Genomic DNA, 18,791 nt, shown 5'->3' with positions numbered 1-18,791 from the left:
AGCCGAGGACAGGAAGCTGTAAAGGGTGGGCCGGATGGATGAAAGAAAGCAAAGGAAGAAGCTCCACTCCTTGAAGCCTTTCTGTTTGTTTTTAACTTAACCTCCACCAACAAAAATCATTATCGGAAATATCCAACAGCCATCAGCCATAAAGTTAATGGGGACTCGGATGCATTCTAGGGCTTCATTAGAAGGTCAAGATGTCACAATAAATCTGATCTGTGCCTCTAGTTGTGAAAATATAAACTTAGCTATTCTGCACTTTCAACATAACTCTGCTTATAATTCCTTACACATGCCATGCGATTTGTCTCTTTGCCTTTACTCAAGATGTGCCCTCTTCTAGGAAAGACTTTTATTTGCCTGACAACCATTCATTTCAGACCTCATCTCTTTCAAAAACTTCTGATGCTTCTCATCACCAGATGGGGCCATAGCCTGTGCTCATCACTGCTGCTGTAGCCCCCACTGTATCGAAGTGATTGCTCACCAGGTTAACTCCCTCCGTGGGAGGCTGCCTGGCTTACCTTTACATCCCTAGTGCTTAGCTGTGGTTGTGCTACCTCGGAGGCCACTGCATGCCTCCCCATGACAACAGACACCTCAGATTCCGCCTGTGACCCTCCAGAACCATGATTCCAAACTCGACGTTCGGGTATTTTTTTCTCAACTGAAATTCAAGACCATTGTTGTTTGTTGCTGGAGGTGAGGTCACCAGTGGGCTTTTGAAACAACATACATCTAAGCGCCAGGTCCTCAATGCCTGTAACTGGCGCGTGCTGCACCTGCTGTTCTGGAATCTTTGCCCTGAAGGCTTTGCTGCTGGAGCCGTTGCTCCGTAGGTCCCATGTTGGGCACAAGGTGCAGGCTGCGATCAGGTCACCTGAAGAGTGTGTCATGGCCTGCTTCTCAGAGGCCATGGTACCCTGCTCAAATGTCCCCTTCTCACGGGGGCGGGGGGGGGGGGGCGGTGTATTCCCTGACCCCAAGGGAAAATGAAGGTAACCTATTAGTCACTCCATCCTCTTGTTGCTTTATTTTCTTCACGGCATTTCTCACCGTCTGAATCCTTATTGTGATTTCCATACCTTTTATATGACATTTTATTCACACAAGGATTATTCTTGTAAAGTTTCTAATATACTTCAGACGGAAAGTCAACTTCTTAGTATTTCACTTTTTTCATTTTTATTCTTAAAGGAGGATTCTCTGGCTCACATTTCAGACGTGGAAGAAGTTTGCAAAATTTATGAAGGAGGAAAGAGTAAAAGAAGAAAGACGTGAGCAACTCCGGAGGAAGGTCGCTGAAATCCTTCCAGACTTCCAGGTGCTCGCCCCACCGTGACTCAGTCGTACGAGCAGACACTAGCCTTTGTGAAAGAGGAGTCCTGGGTGCAGTCAGCATGGCCCAGTGCAGTGTCTACAGTGGGGCTCTCGATTGGTCCATCCTATGTGTGTCACCTCCACCCACCTTAGGTGCACATCCCTGGTTCATGTTCTGTCAGATACTTCTCAGATCAAAGGAATTATTCAGGGAATTTGTACTTCCTTCTTTGATTTCTCTTGGATTGCTAATCAGTTCACTCAATCATTTATCACAGCAGGATCATCAGGAGGAACAGTCTAGAGCTCTGCTGTTCCAATGTATCTTAGGTATTTTTAGCCTTGTAAACTTTAAGAAAGACAAGTGTTTGCTTGCCTGAGCCTGTAAAGGAAAATGTGTCCTTGCAGCTTAATGTACATTGTTGACAAATGTAACTTTAATAGAAATCAAAAGTAGTCACTACTTAGAAAAGGAGTCCTAAGTGGTCAGTCTTCTAGAACCTTAGCATCAGCAACAGGCATTCTGCCAGACCCCGCCCTGTGCCCGCTCCCAACGGAAGGCCGTGTATCAAAAGCTACAGTACGCAGCTGCTGGAGGGCAGCATGGCCTGAGTGCAGAGACACTGGGGCAGCAGACAGTCCTCCCCAGTGCACCTCGACAGGCGTGAGGGGATTCCAGAAGCTAAGGACCCTGCCAAAAGCAGTCCAGCAGTTCGTTAGAATGTCTGCACATGCTCCCAATCGCAGCTTCCAAATGACAGACTCGACCTGTCTTCTGGTCCTCGGCTCAGTTTGATCTACACATTGAGATACCATCCAGAATTCAAAGAATGCTTGAATCTTTAAGGTGTTAAAGACTGACAGAATGCTCCCTTCTGTGAATTGGCTCAGAGAATTAGCTGCTAGGAAAAAAAAATTTCAGTACAAAATACATGTTTATTACAAATTCAGGCAGTCGATGAGTGTGCGCCCAGTAAAACGAGGAAGGCCCTTGCGGCCCTGAGGTAACTGCTATTATCTGGTAAGTTGAACATTTGAGTTGGTAAAATAAAATTCTGTGTGGTGTTCAGTAAAGCCTGTTATTGTCTCTTACTTCCAAGAAGGGATATCCAGCTACAGCGCCTGCAAAACGACTTACATCCTTCTTCTACGGAAGATGTGTGATGATTTACTCAGCTGACAACACACCCTGAATTGAACTTCACTTCTTCTACAATGTTCCTATCCCCACACATCTTCTCCTTTAATATGATTATACAGTTGTCATCTAAAAACTCTTTTCAAGATTAACGGCCACTGAAGAAAATAGGACTAAAAAGAATTCATACTTCATCTTCTTCCATTTAATCACTCTCTACTTATACTTAACTGTAATACAGTTGCAGAATATTGGCTGATATTAGCACCCAGGACTCAAATACCAATTTTATTTCAACGCCAAGCCTGTAGGTGAGGAAGGGTGAATCCCTCTGGTACACATGCCAGGGGCCTAAATCAATCCCATAAAGCTCAAGTCTTCTCTCTTAAGCTTTCTTTTATTTTTCTTTCACCTCAAGCAACAATTAGAAATTGAGCCTAGCAGCCCAAATTCTGATTGTGCCAGCAAGAACTTTTTACCTACTTACAGAACCTTCTGGAGACAGGAAAATTACTTAGTAAATGACCTATGTTTCTTGCTGGACTATCTTAAAGGTATGATTTGAAATGTTACTGCTAACATAATGCCCAAATAAGCAGTACCGCTGGCCTACAAAACTGGGAAATCACCACCAGGAAAAGGACAGTGTAGGGCCAGGGACAGGACAGGTCCGCAGGATGGGGACATCGAGGCAGCCTAGCTAAAAGGCAGGGTTTTCTTAAAGCAAGAGTGTGTGGGAAATATGCCAAGAAACACCAACTATTTTCCTTAAAGAAAGCACTTTATTTTTCATTTAAACAACTTGGTCACAGTACATTATTTTACATAAATGGCAGTAATTTTTTAAAATCTCCACTTAAAAGGCCTTGTGTCTGAGTCTGAGGTGGTGAGAGGATATGAATACAAGTATAAAAAGAGTGCAAAATTTTTAGCCCGCAGCCTTCAGAGTTGGCTTCAGAAATCCCCTTTAACATTGCTGGGCCGGTTACATTAAATATTAAATTTACTATTAAATAAATACTCCTGGGTTTCCCTTTAGTCTAACATCAGACCCAGAAATGTAATCAAAGGCAAGGCTCAAAAGCCCTAACAAGTCAAACCATCAGATCACCAGACCAGAGGATCACGAGCTGAGCAAGTTCTAAATATGGCATCTTGTCAGGGGCTCCATCTGAAGAAATACAGAATTGTAGCTGCATCAATAACTAGAATAGACTAGCTCTGGTTTTAAAGCTTTGCCTTTAAAGTAGCAATTTGCTAGAAGTGAAAGGTGCAATCAGGAAGGCTATACCAGTCATAAGTCACAAGCCCACCACGGAACAGCCACAAGCTCTGACAAATTTGTCTCCATTCACCATGCAGTCTTGGGCCTGCTGCTGATGCTCCGGGGGAACAGTCAGCGCCAGCTGAAGTGGGGATAATTGTCCATTAGCAACAGGATTAAATTTAGCCGATTTTGCAAAAAGTCTGTATCAATCACAGCAAACATCCACAAGAACACACTGAATTCTACTCAGCATTAAGCACAGCTCTCCTCCCCTGCGTCACCTTTGCAACGTTTAATATAAAATGGCACACTTGTCACGCTGCTGAGGAGAAAACCAGATTCCAAACAAGCGCCTCAAGCAAAACTCTCTATTAGCCATTGCTTGTTTGAGGAAATTCTCCTTTTTAAAATGCAGGGTACCAAAATATGGCTAAAAGGAAGTCAGGTCATATAAACCCACTTACCTAGTTTAAAGAGACCCTTAAACCTCACAAAACGTTAATTTTTAAACATCCTGGTTAAAACTGTGCTTCTAGACATCACATTTTTGCTTACATTAGTTGAGTTCTGTAATAAAAAGCTAATGTCCTACCCAAAGGAAAGAGAGCCTATTAAGCGGATGGTCAGTATCAAGGAGAGCCTTACTGGCATTGTGCTTTCTGGCAGTGGAAGATTCTGGTATAGAAAATTTACTCCTGCTAAAAATATTAGAAGTACCAAGGACTACTGCATAAGAGAACGTTTGTAGCAGTGTTTCTGTGAGGGAGATGGTACAGTGGAGGACAACGATTACTTCATTCACCAAAGAAAACACTACCTGGAGAGCAAAGATTTACAGTATCCTCAACAGACACTCAGGCGGCCGACATGAGAGAGCAGCACAGTGTCCCTAAAGCACAATTAAGGCCTGACTTCAGCAGCATCAGAGAGACCGCCCAAAGAGGCACCGATAGTGGTCAGTTCACTTCGGATGGACCCAGCTACCACCATGGACTCTTGGGGTATCAAAAGAAACATTTTAAATATTGAAGGATTTTTCTCCTTTCATGAAATCCTCATCCTTAACTATTTCTCCCTTGAATCTTTCAAACGGACCTGTTTCTACAGGAATAGTACACACTGACAGGACAGTAATGTCAGTGGTCAGAATACAGTAGCTCATTTATTACGCTCCACATCCAGTATGCGTTTAACAGAGGCTGAGGACGCTGGGGAGAGATAGGAACCCACTTGTCCGGTACTATGTTGGGAGGAGGGTGGGTTGTTCCTATGCCCAAGAGACTGCAGGTTTATAGGCTTGCAGGGCAATTGCCCATGGCTGCCACAGCCACATGTTTCTCTGGGACTCATTTGTTCACAGAGGCCCTGTCCTTTCAAAGGACAAACTCCTTCAAATAGCTACAGATCATAAATAGGCTTCAGAGTCTAGGAGTCTAGGCCAAGGATGTCCCAGAGCCGACAGACACACTGCTCACAGAGCGCCCCTTGTTTGCTACTCCTTTTGGTTCAAGTATTTCAGGAGGTGTTGACCCCCATGAAACTACTGAGCTTTTCAAAAGGTTTGAGCTTTCTTCTGTAAACTGCCAGTCGTGAAGTTCTCAAGGAACTTAAAACAAGCCTCTCAATTCCAGTAAGCCAGACTAATATACAAGGAGTCCTTATCCCAGTGAGGGAAAAACGGAGCTGTCCCATCCAGGCAACCCTGTGAGGGGTGTGCTGTATAAAGATGGTGAGCATTCCTATTCTCCCAAATGACTTTGGTCTTTTGGGTACTATTCATCTTCGTTGCATGACATTTTGATTGTAAAGATTTGGCAAGAAGCTAAAATTACTGACTATACTGATATTTCTATGGACTTTATTATCAATTGTTAGAAAGGGTTGGCTATACATCTGGCATTCAAGAGAATATAACTAGAGATTTCTGGCCACATGTGCTATCCTTGGCATTATTACTCTCTCTTATCTCAAACCTATACAGAAAGGAATTTGTTATATCAGATCCAATGTTAATTCCAAATGACTGCTCAACTCTTGCCCAGGGCGAGGGTTTTCCTGTAGAAACCACAGCCTCTGCTCACATCCCCAGACTGGCTCTTTGGCTCATCCCAGTGGAAGACGGAGACTGCTCATTCAACAGTCCATCTCTGGGGAGAACAACGATAAGCCTGCATAAAAATGTGGCGTCCGTCTCAAGGATAGCCTCGATCAATAGCAGGACTAGGGACGGTGCCCGCTACAGAGGGTAGAGTTGCAGGAAGTAGCAATATTTCCTCTCAACACTTATAAACCTCTTGCTACAGAAGCATGCACAGACAGTCTGAAAAAGCTGGCAATATTTTCCCTATATTAAGCTATAAGCCAAGGCAAATTTAAGGACTCATGAATTATCTTTGGGATTGCAAAAAAAGTACATGTACATAACCATATTTTTCAAGAGGGTATTTTACCCATCTGAAATTGCCTCATCTTAATTCTATGGCAGAACAGACCATTCTATATAATAACTTACTCCTTTATACATTTTCAGTTTTGAGATATGATTAAAGAAACAACTTGATATTTTAGGAAGAGCTGGGGAAGAACAGCAATCCATTAATGAGTGGAAACCACAGGTACTCTGCTTTTTCTCTCCTAGAGAGACTTTTATCTAGGGAAAGGTGAATGGGAAGTAATGTGCAAGTTAAGTGGAAAGATGTCAGTCAACTCCTCAAAGAGTTCATGCCAGAATAACGTGAATGCCAGAACACTGGTTTTTGCAACTTAGTGCCATAACTGACGGAGTCTGAATTACTTACATGAACAAAAAAAATCAAGCCCTTGATATTAATCAGCCACCATACCCAGGAAAGAGAGTAAAGTTCAGCATAAGGGTGTCTGTTCTCCTCTTCCAGCCATTGTCACAAGTGTGCTAGCACCTTACCAGGTGAGTCATGGAAAGAGAGAAAAACATTAATGCCTACTGGAGTTATTTATAGGAAATCCAAACAGAATAAATACATAAGAAAATATAAGAACTCATCACCTAAACTCATGACCACTATCCATCATACTAGCAATAATTATTTCATGATTGTTATCAACTGTCCTTTCAAGGTCAGATGACAGCAGAAATCCATCTGGTCGTCTTCTACCCTGTTTGAGTAGTTAATGTCTCAAACTTGAGAGAGAGACATTCCCCTAACTGTATGACATGGTACTTGGGGACCTTTTTTTCGCTCTGAAGTGCTCAGAATGGATTACTCTAATAATATTCCCTTCGATGTTCTGACCTCCAATCATTTTTTTCAGTCTTAGGATTTTCCTAACAATACTTCACACCTCTCGGGTGCTTCAGTTGTTTTTCAGTGCTTTCCACATCCCTCACCCCCGACGTGATCCTCACGGCCACTCTGTGCGGTGGCCAGGGCAGCATGAGTACCCCTCTCTACAGATGAACCTGAGACTCGGGGAAGGGACACGACTGAGGGTCACATGGCCATTAGGAATTGAAAGAGGGACTAGAACCTGTCATAATCCAGACCCTTCCTCCTGTGCTAATGGACACGAACTGCTTCTATCCACGTGCGTGTTAGCAATCCACCTCCTTTTCAACTTCTGGTGACTGAGTGAGTAACGAGGTGACTGGAAAGGAATGGCTCTACTTTCACTGCTTCAATATAAAAATCTCTTAAGTTGTGAAATCAGAAATACTAACTTCTTCCCAGTCCAGTCTCTAACCCTGAGCATGGCCCTGTAATGCCTTTAAGAACCTGGGGATAAAAACGAACATCCAGCATGGACACTGAAGTGTACAATGGAAGGGAGCGGAGGGAGGCGCTGTCCCTCAGAGAGAGCTGTTTAGAAGGCACTTCAGACAATGTCCTCAGCAGGGTGATGGAACGGGTGAGCGCCCAGGGTGGAGAACTGGTGCCAGTTCCGCAGGAAGCCCCTATTGTACTGGCCTGTGTCCACGATGAGCCCACAGAGGAGCCGGCGCCCCGTCTTCTGTCGAAGCGCCTGCTGGACTTCCCTCTCCGTCACGTTGTAACTGATGTTGATCAGCTGGATCAGGAAGATGTAGGCCATGCCTGCTGTGATGATCACAGAGTACCACACGCAGGTGAAGGACAGAGCCGAGCTGGGAGGGGAGAAAGGGCCAGTCAGGGCTGCTGGTTTTCTCACATTCAGAAAGCTGTCACCGTTCTACATTTTACACACATAGTACTTATTACTAAGGCCTTTGGCACCTTGCCCATCCGAACTGGAAGATACTTTTCCATCCTCGGAACACCAATAACTTCTGCTAACATGTTCTGTTACATCTTACAATTATTGGTACCTCTTTTCCTAGTATGTTATACTAGAACAGCAATGACTGTTTTTTGCATTTTGTATCCCCCACACAACCAACACAGCACCTGACATAACAGTGTTCAAAATCTGTTTGCTGAGTGAAGGAATAATTCCTAAATTCTCCTTAACAGGAGAAAACACAGGTGCCATGAGCTTGCTATAACCACCCTCAAGGCAGCCGCGGCTGAGAACCCAGGAAGCATGCTAGCTATTCATCTCCGCTCCCTTCAGCCCAGTGCTGATAAACACACGACAGCCCCAATCCTGGAGGCCCCCTCCTTACGAGCTATGTAGGAGCACCATCCCATTTCAAATTCAGCTTCCCAAAGCCAAATGGAATCACACAGGACAAGAAAGCTTTCAGCTCACTGATAAGACTGTGACGAGAGGCTGTGATTAGCGTCTGCCAATTGGTCGTTTTCATTCAAACCTTGGCAAATGAGTTAGCTGGGAATAAATTCATTTAGAATCATTTGTTCAGTCGGAAGGGACCTCAGATGATTAAGTCACCATAAAGATGAGGAAAACCAAGGCCCAGCGAGGAGATGTGAATGGCCTGTATGGGGCAGAGCCACCGGTGAGAAGTAATGGCAGGACTGGGTTCCTCATTTGGTTTAAGGGGCCCACAGAAAGTTCACAACACTCCTGAGTAACGTACAGACAGGCTCTGCTTTAAGACGTTCATCACCCAGAGTGCTACTGAAAGATCTTACAACTACTAAGACTCTCAACAGAGAGAGAAAAGAAATTTATCCTGAGGAGGACGACCAACCTATTCTACTAATGCCCATCAATGTCTAGATCTGTGACGGCAATGAGGAGATCTGCCCAGGGACTCGCAGAAACAATCACCTGCATGAGGTACTCTGCAGATTAGGTAAGGAGGGCTCTGGCAATTAAGAGAGAGAAGAGGACCGTATGAGCAGAGCTGCCCCAGCTCACACTGGGGACCACAGACACCACAGGGCACCCACATCAGAGGCAAACTGTAGAGAAGGAACAACGAACACGCAGGGGGAGCTCGTGGCATCCTGGGAGGGGATGGCTGAGGCCAAAGCTGAAAAGTCCCAGCTTCTGCCCAAACCTGGAGATCTTCGCAATCTATCAATGTGCCCCAGCCTAACGATGCTGAAGGAAATTTTGACCTAGATACCACAGTAATCATGAGTGGTGATTAAAAAAAAGTAGAACAGGAAAAACCCATGGAGGTTAAAAAGAAAGGAAAGGTCATAGAGATTGTGAGCACTTCACAAAAAAGTCAGAAACAGTACATTAAGATTGGGCTAAAAAGCATCAGAAAGCAGCCATAAAGTGAGGAGTTCCCTGATATTTATGACAAAATAAACCACATACACACCCAGGGACTGCTAGTTTATTGTTTTCGTCTCATTGTTGCTACCTGGGGCACGAGGCAGTCATTTGACCCTGGAAGTCCCTGATTAAGCCTGGTCCAACTTGTAGAGTATTAGTGCCTCACTTTCTAAGGGTCAGTGATCCTTTGGACGTCACCCTAGAAAAATACACCTATCCACTACACGATTTTTGTTGGCAGCCCCATAGCCTGTCCTGTGTTTTGGTTGAGAACTCATAACCTAGCAGCAAATCATAGCCCCTTGCATTAAAAGCAACACCCATTCCCTCTTCTGCGGGCCCCTGTGCTGTGGTACCCCCATCTCACCTGTAAGTTGCATAAACTCCAGGACAATAGAAGAGGGCTGTGAAGACACTTCTGTCTCTACAAATGGTGTCCAAGGTCAGCGCTATCCCGTACACCGACGTGAGCAAGAAGATCGAAAGAGCAAGTATAAATGCTTGATGATTTGATTCTCCGACACAGCTATTTATCCTCAAAACGGCATGGGGGGGAGAAAAAGCAAACACATTTTAAAAAGGTCTCTATGAAACTCACATCATCAACAAGAGAGCTCTTCAAACAGGGATGGTGTGAATTTCAGTTACTACAACATTCTCTTATTTTTCAAGTTTAGGGAATTAAAAAGTTGTCCGCTGGGAGATGTAGTCTTGCATTCTCTGCTCTTTCCAAAGCAAAATCATATCATTAGTTTAAGGACAAGACTAAGTAAAAAGCAGAATCCTAGGGGCCGGCCCAGTGGCGGAGTGGTTAAGTTCACACACTCTGCTTTGGTGGCCCAGGATTTGCAGGCCTGGATCTCGGGCACGGACCTAGCACCGCTTGTCAAGCCACGCTGTGGCAGCATCCACATAAAATAGGCGAAGATTGGCACAGATGTTAGCTCAGTGACGATCTTCCTCAAGCAAAAAGGAGATTGGCAGCGGATGCTAGCTCAAGGCCAATCTTCCTCACAAAAAAAAGCAGAACCTGGCTAACAAATCTTTCTAAATAGAAATAAATGAAGTCTTTTATCCAACTATGAAGAGAATTAATATTGTAATCACCACACAAAGAAAGGGTGATGTCAGAGTTAGGAAAACTTAAAAATGGTGTGGACGATAAACAAACACATAGATAAAGAGAACAGATTAGCGGTTACCAGAGGAGAAAGAGGTGGGGGAGAGGGCAAAGGGATAAAGAGGCACATGTGTACGGTGACAGATAAAAACTAGCCTACTGGTGGTGAGCACGACACAGGCTACACAGAAACTGAAATATAACAATGTACGTCTAAAATTTACACAACGTTATAAGCCAAGATGACCTCGATTAAAAAACAATGCTAAATCAGAAGTATTACACAGTATGGGAAAATCTGTTAAAATATATGTATTAAGAAGAAGATCCACAGAGGTTAGAAACATGGCGTGTGTGGAACTCGATAATATGCTGACTACCTGTCAGGTACAAAGAGTCGCGTGTCACAGCCATTTGTAGGGCATGATGTACAGGCGGCCCTTCTGCCCACTGTGCACACGGATGCCCCAGTGGGCAAAGATCTTCTTCTAAGCAAGGCTGTCAGGCCGTCTGCAAACCAGCACTTGTAAATGGGCTGCCACACCCCCCCCACACACACACAGGAAGAAATGACAAAGATACAGAAGTGGAAAATCTAGAAATAAAAATACCTGTTTACTCCTAAAGACCAAGCCCTAGCAAGGAGCCGTCCCTCTACCTGAGCCCTGCACTTGAGGTCCACCCCGGTGCCCTCCTGGCCTTCCCGCACCCACACCTTCGTCCCCTTCTGAGGGGGAGGTACGCTCCATGACCAGAATCCCGGCTGTAAAAAGCATAATTCATTGACCTGACTGCCTTCAGAGGAATACACTTGTAAACAGGCCACTTACAGCATTCACCCCCGAATTAACTACACCTCCCTTAGCTTAGAGATTTACTCAGTAAAGTAGCAACATTATCTCTAAAAGTTGCACTTCCTATTTTATGGACCTTAACGTGTCTTCATTCGTCAGTGGCCAGCCAAGAGGTACAAAAAAAAGCCCATCTCTCCACAAATAACCAAATAGGGAGTTATCTGGTAGGCCTTTAACTCAGTAACGCAGAAGTCATTGGTAGCATCAAAATGATCAAGGATGTACAGTGAGAGGACAAGAGTCACCCAAAAATACAGGAACACCTTCTTGAGCTCTGTGTTCAAAAGGAATAGCACAGGAAAATAAGCCTATACTGATTCTAAGAAATTCTTAAAAAAAAAAATCATTCAACTGTAGATCTCTTTTAGAAAGGAGAAGATAAATGAGGAGCAGCTCAAAAGAGAATAGCAAAATTGCCAAAAAAAAAAAAAACCCTTCAGGAAATGACTGAAGAACTAAATTTGTGAAACTCAAAAAACTGATGACTAAGTGGGAACATCAGAACAGCCCACAAATATCTACAAGGTGTAAAGCTGGGAAGGAGACATTTTAGGATGGCACAAGGATCAACCACGGCAAGAGGCTCACGGGAATCTACACTTTGGGAGCCTCCCAATTTTTCCAACTTACCAGACGCAATGATGATCCATTCTCCTCACACAGATGCCACAGATCCGGCAATGCCACGCCCGGGCTGGCCGCACCAGCTGGCACTTGGCACACCAGTCCTCCTTCACCTTGGCGGGGCTTCCAGCCAACATCCTGGAAGAGCCCTTCAGATCATCCTTGGGTGTGCGGTTGTTGAGACCGCCTGATGACTCTGCGCCAAGGAACCCTTTGGTCTTCTCCTGCCCTTTCGGGTTCAGGCATTCCATTTGGCTGCTGCTTACAGATCTGTCACCGCTTGCTGGATTTCTGAGGTAGCCTGGATTTTTCTTGGCTCTGTACAAAGCTAAGAGGATCAGAAGTAACCCGCAAGTAAGAAGAGCCAGCTGAGTGGGCCTCACATGCCCTTTGGGGACCACTTCTTGCAGGAAGACGTAGTACATGTAGCCCAGAGAGAAGAGCCCGAGGCTCAGGAAAAACAGGGTCTGCTCCTTCCTCCTGTGAGTGAGGTAGTAGTACCACAGAGCCAGCACGGGGAGGGAGGTCAGCACCACCGCTCCCAGGAGGAAATGCCAGGAGGCCACGCGGAGGAAGACGGGCAGCAGGACGAGCGGGGGAATGATGCTAATGTTAACTTTTTTGGCTCCCCTAAGCCAAGGAACTCGGAGGCGATCAGAGATGGTATCCATGATTCTTTCACAAGTCTCTGGTTGCACAGATTTACACGTAATCCATCTATCCAAAAAGAGCACAAAGAGAAGGCACTTCATATGGGTTTGTTGAATCAAAAACCACTGAACACTGTACGCCAAACAGCAGGATAAATGATAAAAGAGGCCAAGGGCCAAGTAGTCTACTTTCTTACTACTAAACATGAGTTTTTCAGGCTCATGGATCATTTTGTAATGCAAACAAGAAGATAACGTTTAGAAATTCAACAACTAAAACTATTTCTCCACAAAACAAACCCACAGGAATACACACCTATTCCACACAACTACTGTTTACACTTGGGTGGGTGTACAGACCTAAGATTCTCAAAAAAATTCACCATCTAGTTTGAAGACAACACGAGAATTCAAGAAATATTAGATAAGTGACAAAGCAGCAAAATCACCCAACAAACTATTATGGTGAAACATCATGAGGAGCACTCAGAGGAGACTGAACACTTCTGGGTGGAGTCATTCGAGGGGTCTTTGCAGAAAAGCTGGGCTCTGTGCTCGCCCTTGCTGGCTGGCTAGTATTTGTATGGCTGGAGAGGAAGGGAGGGAGGTGTCCCAGTAGAGTCGGGCGTGTGGCACAAACCTGTCCTGGGCCTGCGGAGTAAACCAGGTCAGTGGGGGCAGGGATCTGCATAAGGAAGAGCGGAGATCAAACCAGTGGGAGTCAAACAGCTGAGACTGGTGAACACGTGGCATTGCTGACTTTTTTGCACACTTGGGCTAGTAAGGAAAGGAACAGTTTAAGGAATGAGAACATTGGTTTAAGGCAATTAAAAAAACTAGGGCTAGAACCTGGAAGTGAGTGGGAGATAACTATAGGGGAGTCCCACGGACCAGTGGGACAGTGGAATGCTGGGAGTATCTCCAGAGAAGGGCATGGAGAGAGCGGAGACTCAGGGACAGCCCAGGTCTCGAGGGCTGGGAGGGAGGATGCAATAGAAGGTTAATGAAGAGCTGTGGGCGTGAGTTAGAGGTTATGGAAACAGCATTACTTCTCCACTCAGTGCAAAGGGCTCCATTTTCTCAGTATGGATTTTAGATGAAGTCTAAAGAACCTCTATTTAATGACACTTGTAAAAAAGACTATAGACACTGTCAAGGAAGGATTACAAGGGGGTTGTAGGGTCTTCAGGAGTCAAGGTTGGTTACCAGACTACAGTGGTCCCCAAGAATGCTCTTCATGGCTAGATTAACGCACCAAGCACTAAGGTTGCAATTTACCATTGCAGTGATTTTTTTTAACTAGAAATTATTATTAATGGGAAAAGCAAGTTTCCAACCTCCTTATTCTTCTCACATAATGCTTTTCCTATGACAATAGTTTTTAAATAGAAAATTATTTAGAAAATGGATATAAACCAGGTTATTACTGTTTGGTACAAAATTCTTTCAGTGATGTTAAAAGTTATCTTTTAGGATAGTAATTTCCATCACTTGGGATCATGGTGAAAACAAAAGCCACATACAATAGCATCACTCAAGACAGTGTTGCTGCTCATGCTGAAAACAGCCAGTCCAAAGGAGGGACATGCCTTCTGCCTGGATCTCCTCCCCAGAAACAAGGGGGGAGACCAATTCCAACAGCAGGAAACCATCTTTCATCCCTCAAGGCCCTTTGTGGGCAGGTGCAGTCCAGTCCCAAGAGGTCATTCTCTAAATGCTGAGACCACTGGGAATGTAGGAACCTTTTAGTACTACTGCGTTCATTTTAAACTTACAGATTCTGCTGGCGTGCATTGTATTTTTTATACATTTACCTTGCCTACTATGCCTTTATCTGCCTATTATCTCCATCATCTTCTCCTTTTAAATGAAAAATAATTTCCTAGTAAACTGAGCTGAAGAGACAGCTGTGCACTACTCAGTAATTCATCTTTATAAAATTCTCACACATGATGGAGAAGAAAACTCTCAATTTTAGCTCCTTGGAAACAGAATCAAGAGCCAGTTCTGGTGTTCTAGATGGCCAAGCTGAACGTGGACACGGTGGTTCTCAAAAGGGCCAGTGGCGTCAGCGTTAAGACACGCAGCTCTTACCTATCACACCCTTCGTCCAGATCTTGGCAATCACACAAACAGGCGGCCACGTGGTTCTTCTCCCCATTTCGATCGATGTACTCGCAGCAGCACAGGGGTTCCAATTCAGGGTCTTCTGCTTTGTTTTTCTTCACTGGCTTCATGCTGCTCTTCCGTGTCACGATTCCCACCTGTCACCATCAGGCGTAAGAAGCCCTCAGAAGGTAACGGTGGAAAGAACACAACTCACATCTTGTAAACACATCCACGCCTCTCTGATCAACCGCCAACGCCTGAGAAATCAAAAATGAGACGAAAGAGGGGGAGGGAGCCCCGTTTGCGTCGGGCTTGTGTGGCTCGGCTCGGCCAGACCCGGAGCTCTGGGGCTCCGAGCCGCCTTCACCGCCCCTTCCCATCCAGGGCAGGCGCCGTCTGGGCACCAGCCGTTCCCACGGCGACCGCCGACCACGCGGCCCGGGACGGTCGGGCGCAGGCGGCCGGCTCACCTGCGGGCGCGGGCTGGGGCGGGCCGGGCGGTCCCCGCCCGAAGCCTGGGCGCGGGGGGAACCTCACCCTCGGGGCTGCAGGCAGGGCAAAGCGTGTGCCCGCGGGGGCCGGCGGACACGCCCGGCTGCTGGGGCCGGCCGCCCGCGCTGGGGAAGCCACCCGGCGCCTGGGCTGCGCTCCGGGTCGCCGTCCAGCTCGGCTCCTCCGGCCTCGCGCAGGGTCCCGCCCCCGCCAATCGCACGGCCGTGGGCGGGCCGCGAGCGCCGCCCCGCCCGAAGAATGACCTTGGGAGGGAAGTTACCTGCGCTCGGGGGCCGAGGTGCGGCGGCAGCCGGGGCGGCTGAGGCGGAGGGGACAGGGGTCGGCCCCTCCAGACGTGCGCACGCGTCTCCCGATCTCTGCTCCGCGGGGCTCCCGGCGTGACGGCTGGAGTCGCGGGGCCCCTGTCTCCGCGCGCCCACCTGTGACCACAGCCAGCCGCGGCCGGGCCAGTGCGCCCGCCTCCCCGCGCCGTCCCCGCCGCCCCGCGGCCGGCCGGCTGGCTCGGCTCCCCAAGTCCGCGCGCGCTTCCGGGTGCCCCGCCCCCGGCGCCGGGGATGCCCGCCCGCCGGCACGTGCGCCGCCCACCGCCCGGCGGAGCCCCGCGAGGCCCCTCCCCCGCCCGCGGCCCCGGCGCCCGAGGACGCGAGGATCTCAGGACGCGCTCCCGGGCGCGGGGCCGCCCCCGCCCCTCCCGGGTCCGCGGGTGCCTGCGGGCGGCGCGTGGGCGGGGCAGCTCCGAGGCCCTCGGGCCGGGGGAGGGGCTGAGACGGAACTGCGGGAAGCCGGGGCACCCGGAGGCCGCCTAGAGGACGTGAGCCCCGGGGGCCGGGCAGCCAGCACCGCCCGCAAAAGGCGACAGGGAGCCCTCCACCGCGAAGGCTCCCGAGGTCCCGCCCCCAAATTGGCTAACCTGCCCTTAAAGGCCCATTCCTGCCGTCATCTGTTCATTTATCCAGCTGGTTCATTTTCACGATTTCTGGCGAGCACTCTCTACATTAGACCAGCAGGCCTATCTAGTACTTTAGTTCCAGCAGTTTGCATATTTGAAATGAAATTGTCCTAAGATGAGAGTCTTCTTTGGGTTTTACTTTTGTATTTTATTTTAAAATTTAAAAAGAGTATAGGCCCATGTACATGTTTTTACTACAGAAGGCTTTCTAGTACTTTTGGCTTTTTAAACTGAAGAAAAACTACAACTCAGAAGTTTGGGGGTTTTATTGATATTCAATTTACATAACAGGCTTAAATACAATTAATTGAATTCTGCATACATACATATTTAGTTGTAATTTATAATGCAACTTTGGTAATTTTCTTTGAGGTATGTTATGAAGTACAAGTTTTAAAGAAACATCACAAAAATATTCAGCTTGTCACTGATCATTTTTGTGAATTTAACAGAAAACAAGGTTTCAAGTTTATAATCCAGTCACTCTTGCTCAGAGCCAGACACTTCATAAATCCTTATCAAAAAACCCCCAGGTCGGTACAGTGGTACCCCGAGGTAGGTTAGCTGGGATTCACCCAGAGAAACTTATTTTCCCTCTAATGGAGTCAGTACTTTCATTCGCTATAGACATCTCAAAAATAACTACCAAACCCATGTGGCGGTGGTGACTATGGGGAAAAAAAGAAATATTTAAATAAAGGCAATAGTTGTTCAAATAAGAATACAGACAAATTATTCTGCACTGTCCTTATTGTTCCAGAGGTCACTTGTATTGAGATATATCCACCTAAAAACTTTTTATGAAAGAGCCAAAGCTTGTGTGAGCCATACAACTTCAGTCAGTGCACTTGTAACTGGGAGATAGGGCCCCAAAAGTTTTTTATTCAAGAGCTAAAGTTGGTGTCTGCCTTATAACTTACTGACTAAAACAAGCTGCACACACACATTAACAAAGGAAGCCATACGTGGCTACTGAAAACTAATCCACAAGTTATTTTCAACCAGATGGCTCACTTGCACCATGAAAGAATGCTAAGCTGAAGCCAAGCTCAGTTCAAGTATTCATTTGATCTGTCACTAAATGCCCAAGTTTTAACGGCTTCTGATTTTTAAAACTCAGAGCATGGTTCTTCATTTTGAGTACCAGTATCCTACATGTATCCTTTTCCGAAATTGACTCTTCTGACATTTGACATATGAAGAGGCAAGATGATCTCACCTCTGACAGGTACCTGAAGAAACCACTATTTCCTTCAGAGATACAACATGGCTGAAGAAACTTTCAGATCATTATCAACAACATACAGATTCAAAAGGTTTGTCTATTGAATTTACATGCTAAATAAATGAAGACATTGTAATATTTACAGTACAAAAACCTAGAAATGTTATAATATATGCCTGAAAACTGATCCTTCAAAATTAGTAGTGCTTTAGAGGTTTCCCCTTATATCGTCTTCTTTAGCCTCTAGAATGTGTCTCAACCGTGAGAGCAGCCTATTGGACACACCCTGTTCTCTGCTAACAGATAAACTTAAAGCATCATACTTCTAACCTCACTGAAAAATGAAGTCATACTACTCAGAGTGTCTCGTTTTCTTTTTTTATTACAGAAATTCAAATCCACAATATATTTCATGCTTCACTGGAGAAATTCACAGCTTAGAATTATGTATAGAAGTATACATATATACATGTATAAGGCCATCAGAGACTAATTATCAAATAAATGTTATTAAAGGGAATATTCATAATATAAGTACCAATAATGAGAAAATATGGAAGTGTTCCTATGAGAATTAAAATCCTTCATCCTCTGGTTTTCTTCACAATGTTTTCTTTTAGTTCCACGCATCTCTCAATTTCAGTCCTTAACATCGCTAGCTTCCGACAGCCAGGCCCGTCTTGTTCTTATTTAGTAGATCAAAGGTTCTCTGAAGCATAATGAGTGAGCTCTTCAACTGCAAACAAAATTAATTTTCAAAATCAGACTGTTTAAATCTTTCTGATTATTTTTTATGCCAAAAGGTTACATTCACGTTTAATGTAATTTTGTTTATATTAATGTCCAAATAAAAGACTGAATATAAAACACCTGGGGGCCAGCCCCGTGGCCGAGAGGTTAAGTTCGTGCCCTCTGATTCAGTGGCCCAGGGTTTCGTCAGTTCAGATCTTGGGCACGGACATGGCACCACTCATGAGCCCATGTTGAGGCGGCATCCCACATGCCACAACTAGGACACACAACTAAAATATACAACTATGTGCTGGGGGTATTTGGGGAGAAAAAACAGTTTAAAAAAAGTCTTTAACAATATATATAATAAAATAAATAAATAAATAAATAAAACACCTGATTCCTTAGGGTCTGTCGGCGTGACTGCTCACAGTTCTTGCCAGTTACCGTAGTGTTGCACTTCTGCCTACAGCATACTGCTGCGTATGTTACCTCCATTAATCAGATTATCCAGTGTGAAAGGCGTGTTTCTTAAACCCTTTCTAAAGTTGCAGTGGTCTCCTCCTGAACTACTCAAGTTCCACTTCCAGCTGCTGCTTGCTATTACGCTCACGTTTGTCTGCACGGTCTGACACCCATCC

General features: G+C 45.7%; 3 protein-coding genes across 13 annotated transcripts in view; 1 reads left to right on the top strand and 2 right to left on the bottom strand.

Moving 5' to 3' along the window:
• CCDC191 (coiled-coil domain containing 191) overlaps positions 1 to 2,370 on the top strand; it is a 70,051-nt gene extending 67,681 nt beyond the window's left edge. For all 3 annotated transcript variants that reach the window (XM_046659724.1, XM_046659722.1, XM_046659721.1), the window contains exon 17: positions 1,201 to 2,370. In XM_046659724.1, coding sequence (XP_046515680.1) covers positions 1,201 to 1,345 — 145 coding nt within the window. In that variant the 3' untranslated portion in view covers positions 1,346 to 2,370. The remainder of the gene's footprint in view (positions 1 to 1,200) is intronic.
• Positions 2,371 to 3,237: 867 nt separating this feature from the next.
• ZDHHC23 (zinc finger DHHC-type palmitoyltransferase 23) lies at positions 3,238 to 15,821 on the bottom strand. Of its 6 annotated transcripts, XR_006888303.1 has the most exons (6): positions 15,504 to 15,820; positions 14,717 to 14,988; positions 11,979 to 12,689; positions 9,742 to 9,909; positions 6,527 to 7,848; positions 3,238 to 3,867 (listed from the first exon to the last, which is right to left on the bottom strand). XR_006888303.1 is itself a non-coding variant. In XM_046659349.1 (5 exons), exons 2-5 carry the CDS (start codon positions 14,857 to 14,859, stop codon positions 7,581 to 7,583), a joined length of 1,281 nt encoding a protein of 426 aa, XP_046515305.1. In that variant the 5' UTR covers positions 14,860 to 14,988; positions 15,504 to 15,821; the 3' UTR covers positions 3,238 to 7,580. The 6 variants fall into 6 exon arrangements, 5 of the variants coding, with proteins under 5 accessions (XP_046515305.1, XP_046515302.1, XP_046515303.1 ...); XM_046659349.1 differs by having other exon boundaries at positions 3,238 to 7,848; positions 9,742 to 9,900; positions 15,504 to 15,821; XM_046659346.1 differs by having other exon boundaries at positions 3,238 to 7,848.
• A 1,961-nt stretch (positions 15,822 to 17,782) lies between these two features.
• Positions 17,783 to 18,791, bottom strand: part of GRAMD1C (GRAM domain containing 1C) — an 86,924-nt gene continuing 85,915 nt past the window's right edge. For all 4 annotated transcript variants that reach the window (XM_046659073.1, XM_046659072.1, XM_046659076.1 and 1 more), the window contains one exon: positions 17,783 to 18,154. In XM_046659073.1, the coding sequence (XP_046515029.1) occupies positions 18,074 to 18,154 (81 nt within the window). In that variant the 3' untranslated portion in view covers positions 17,783 to 18,073. The remainder of the gene's footprint in view (positions 18,155 to 18,791) is intronic.

Source organism: Equus quagga, chromosome 4 (assembly GCF_021613505.1).
Source record: "Equus quagga isolate Etosha38 chromosome 4, UCLA_HA_Equagga_1.0, whole genome shotgun sequence".
Classification (NCBI taxonomy): Eukaryota; Metazoa; Chordata; class Mammalia; order Perissodactyla; family Equidae; genus Equus; species Equus quagga.
This window is presented reverse-complemented; position numbering and strand designations above follow the sequence as displayed.

Coding starts and splice junctions, on each gene's coding strand:
- ZDHHC23 (XM_046659346.1), bottom strand. CDS start 14,859: ATGAAGCCAGTGAAGAAAAACAAAGCAGAAGACCCTGAATTGGAACCC. Junction 12,690..14,716: donor CTGGACGAAGGGTGTGATAG/GTAAGAGCTGCG, acceptor CTTTTTGGATAG/ATGGATTACGTGTAAATCTG. Junction 7,849..9,741: donor GGAGTTTATGCAACTTACAG/GTGAGATGGGGG, acceptor CTCCCCTCCCAG/CTCGGCTCTGTCCTTCACCT.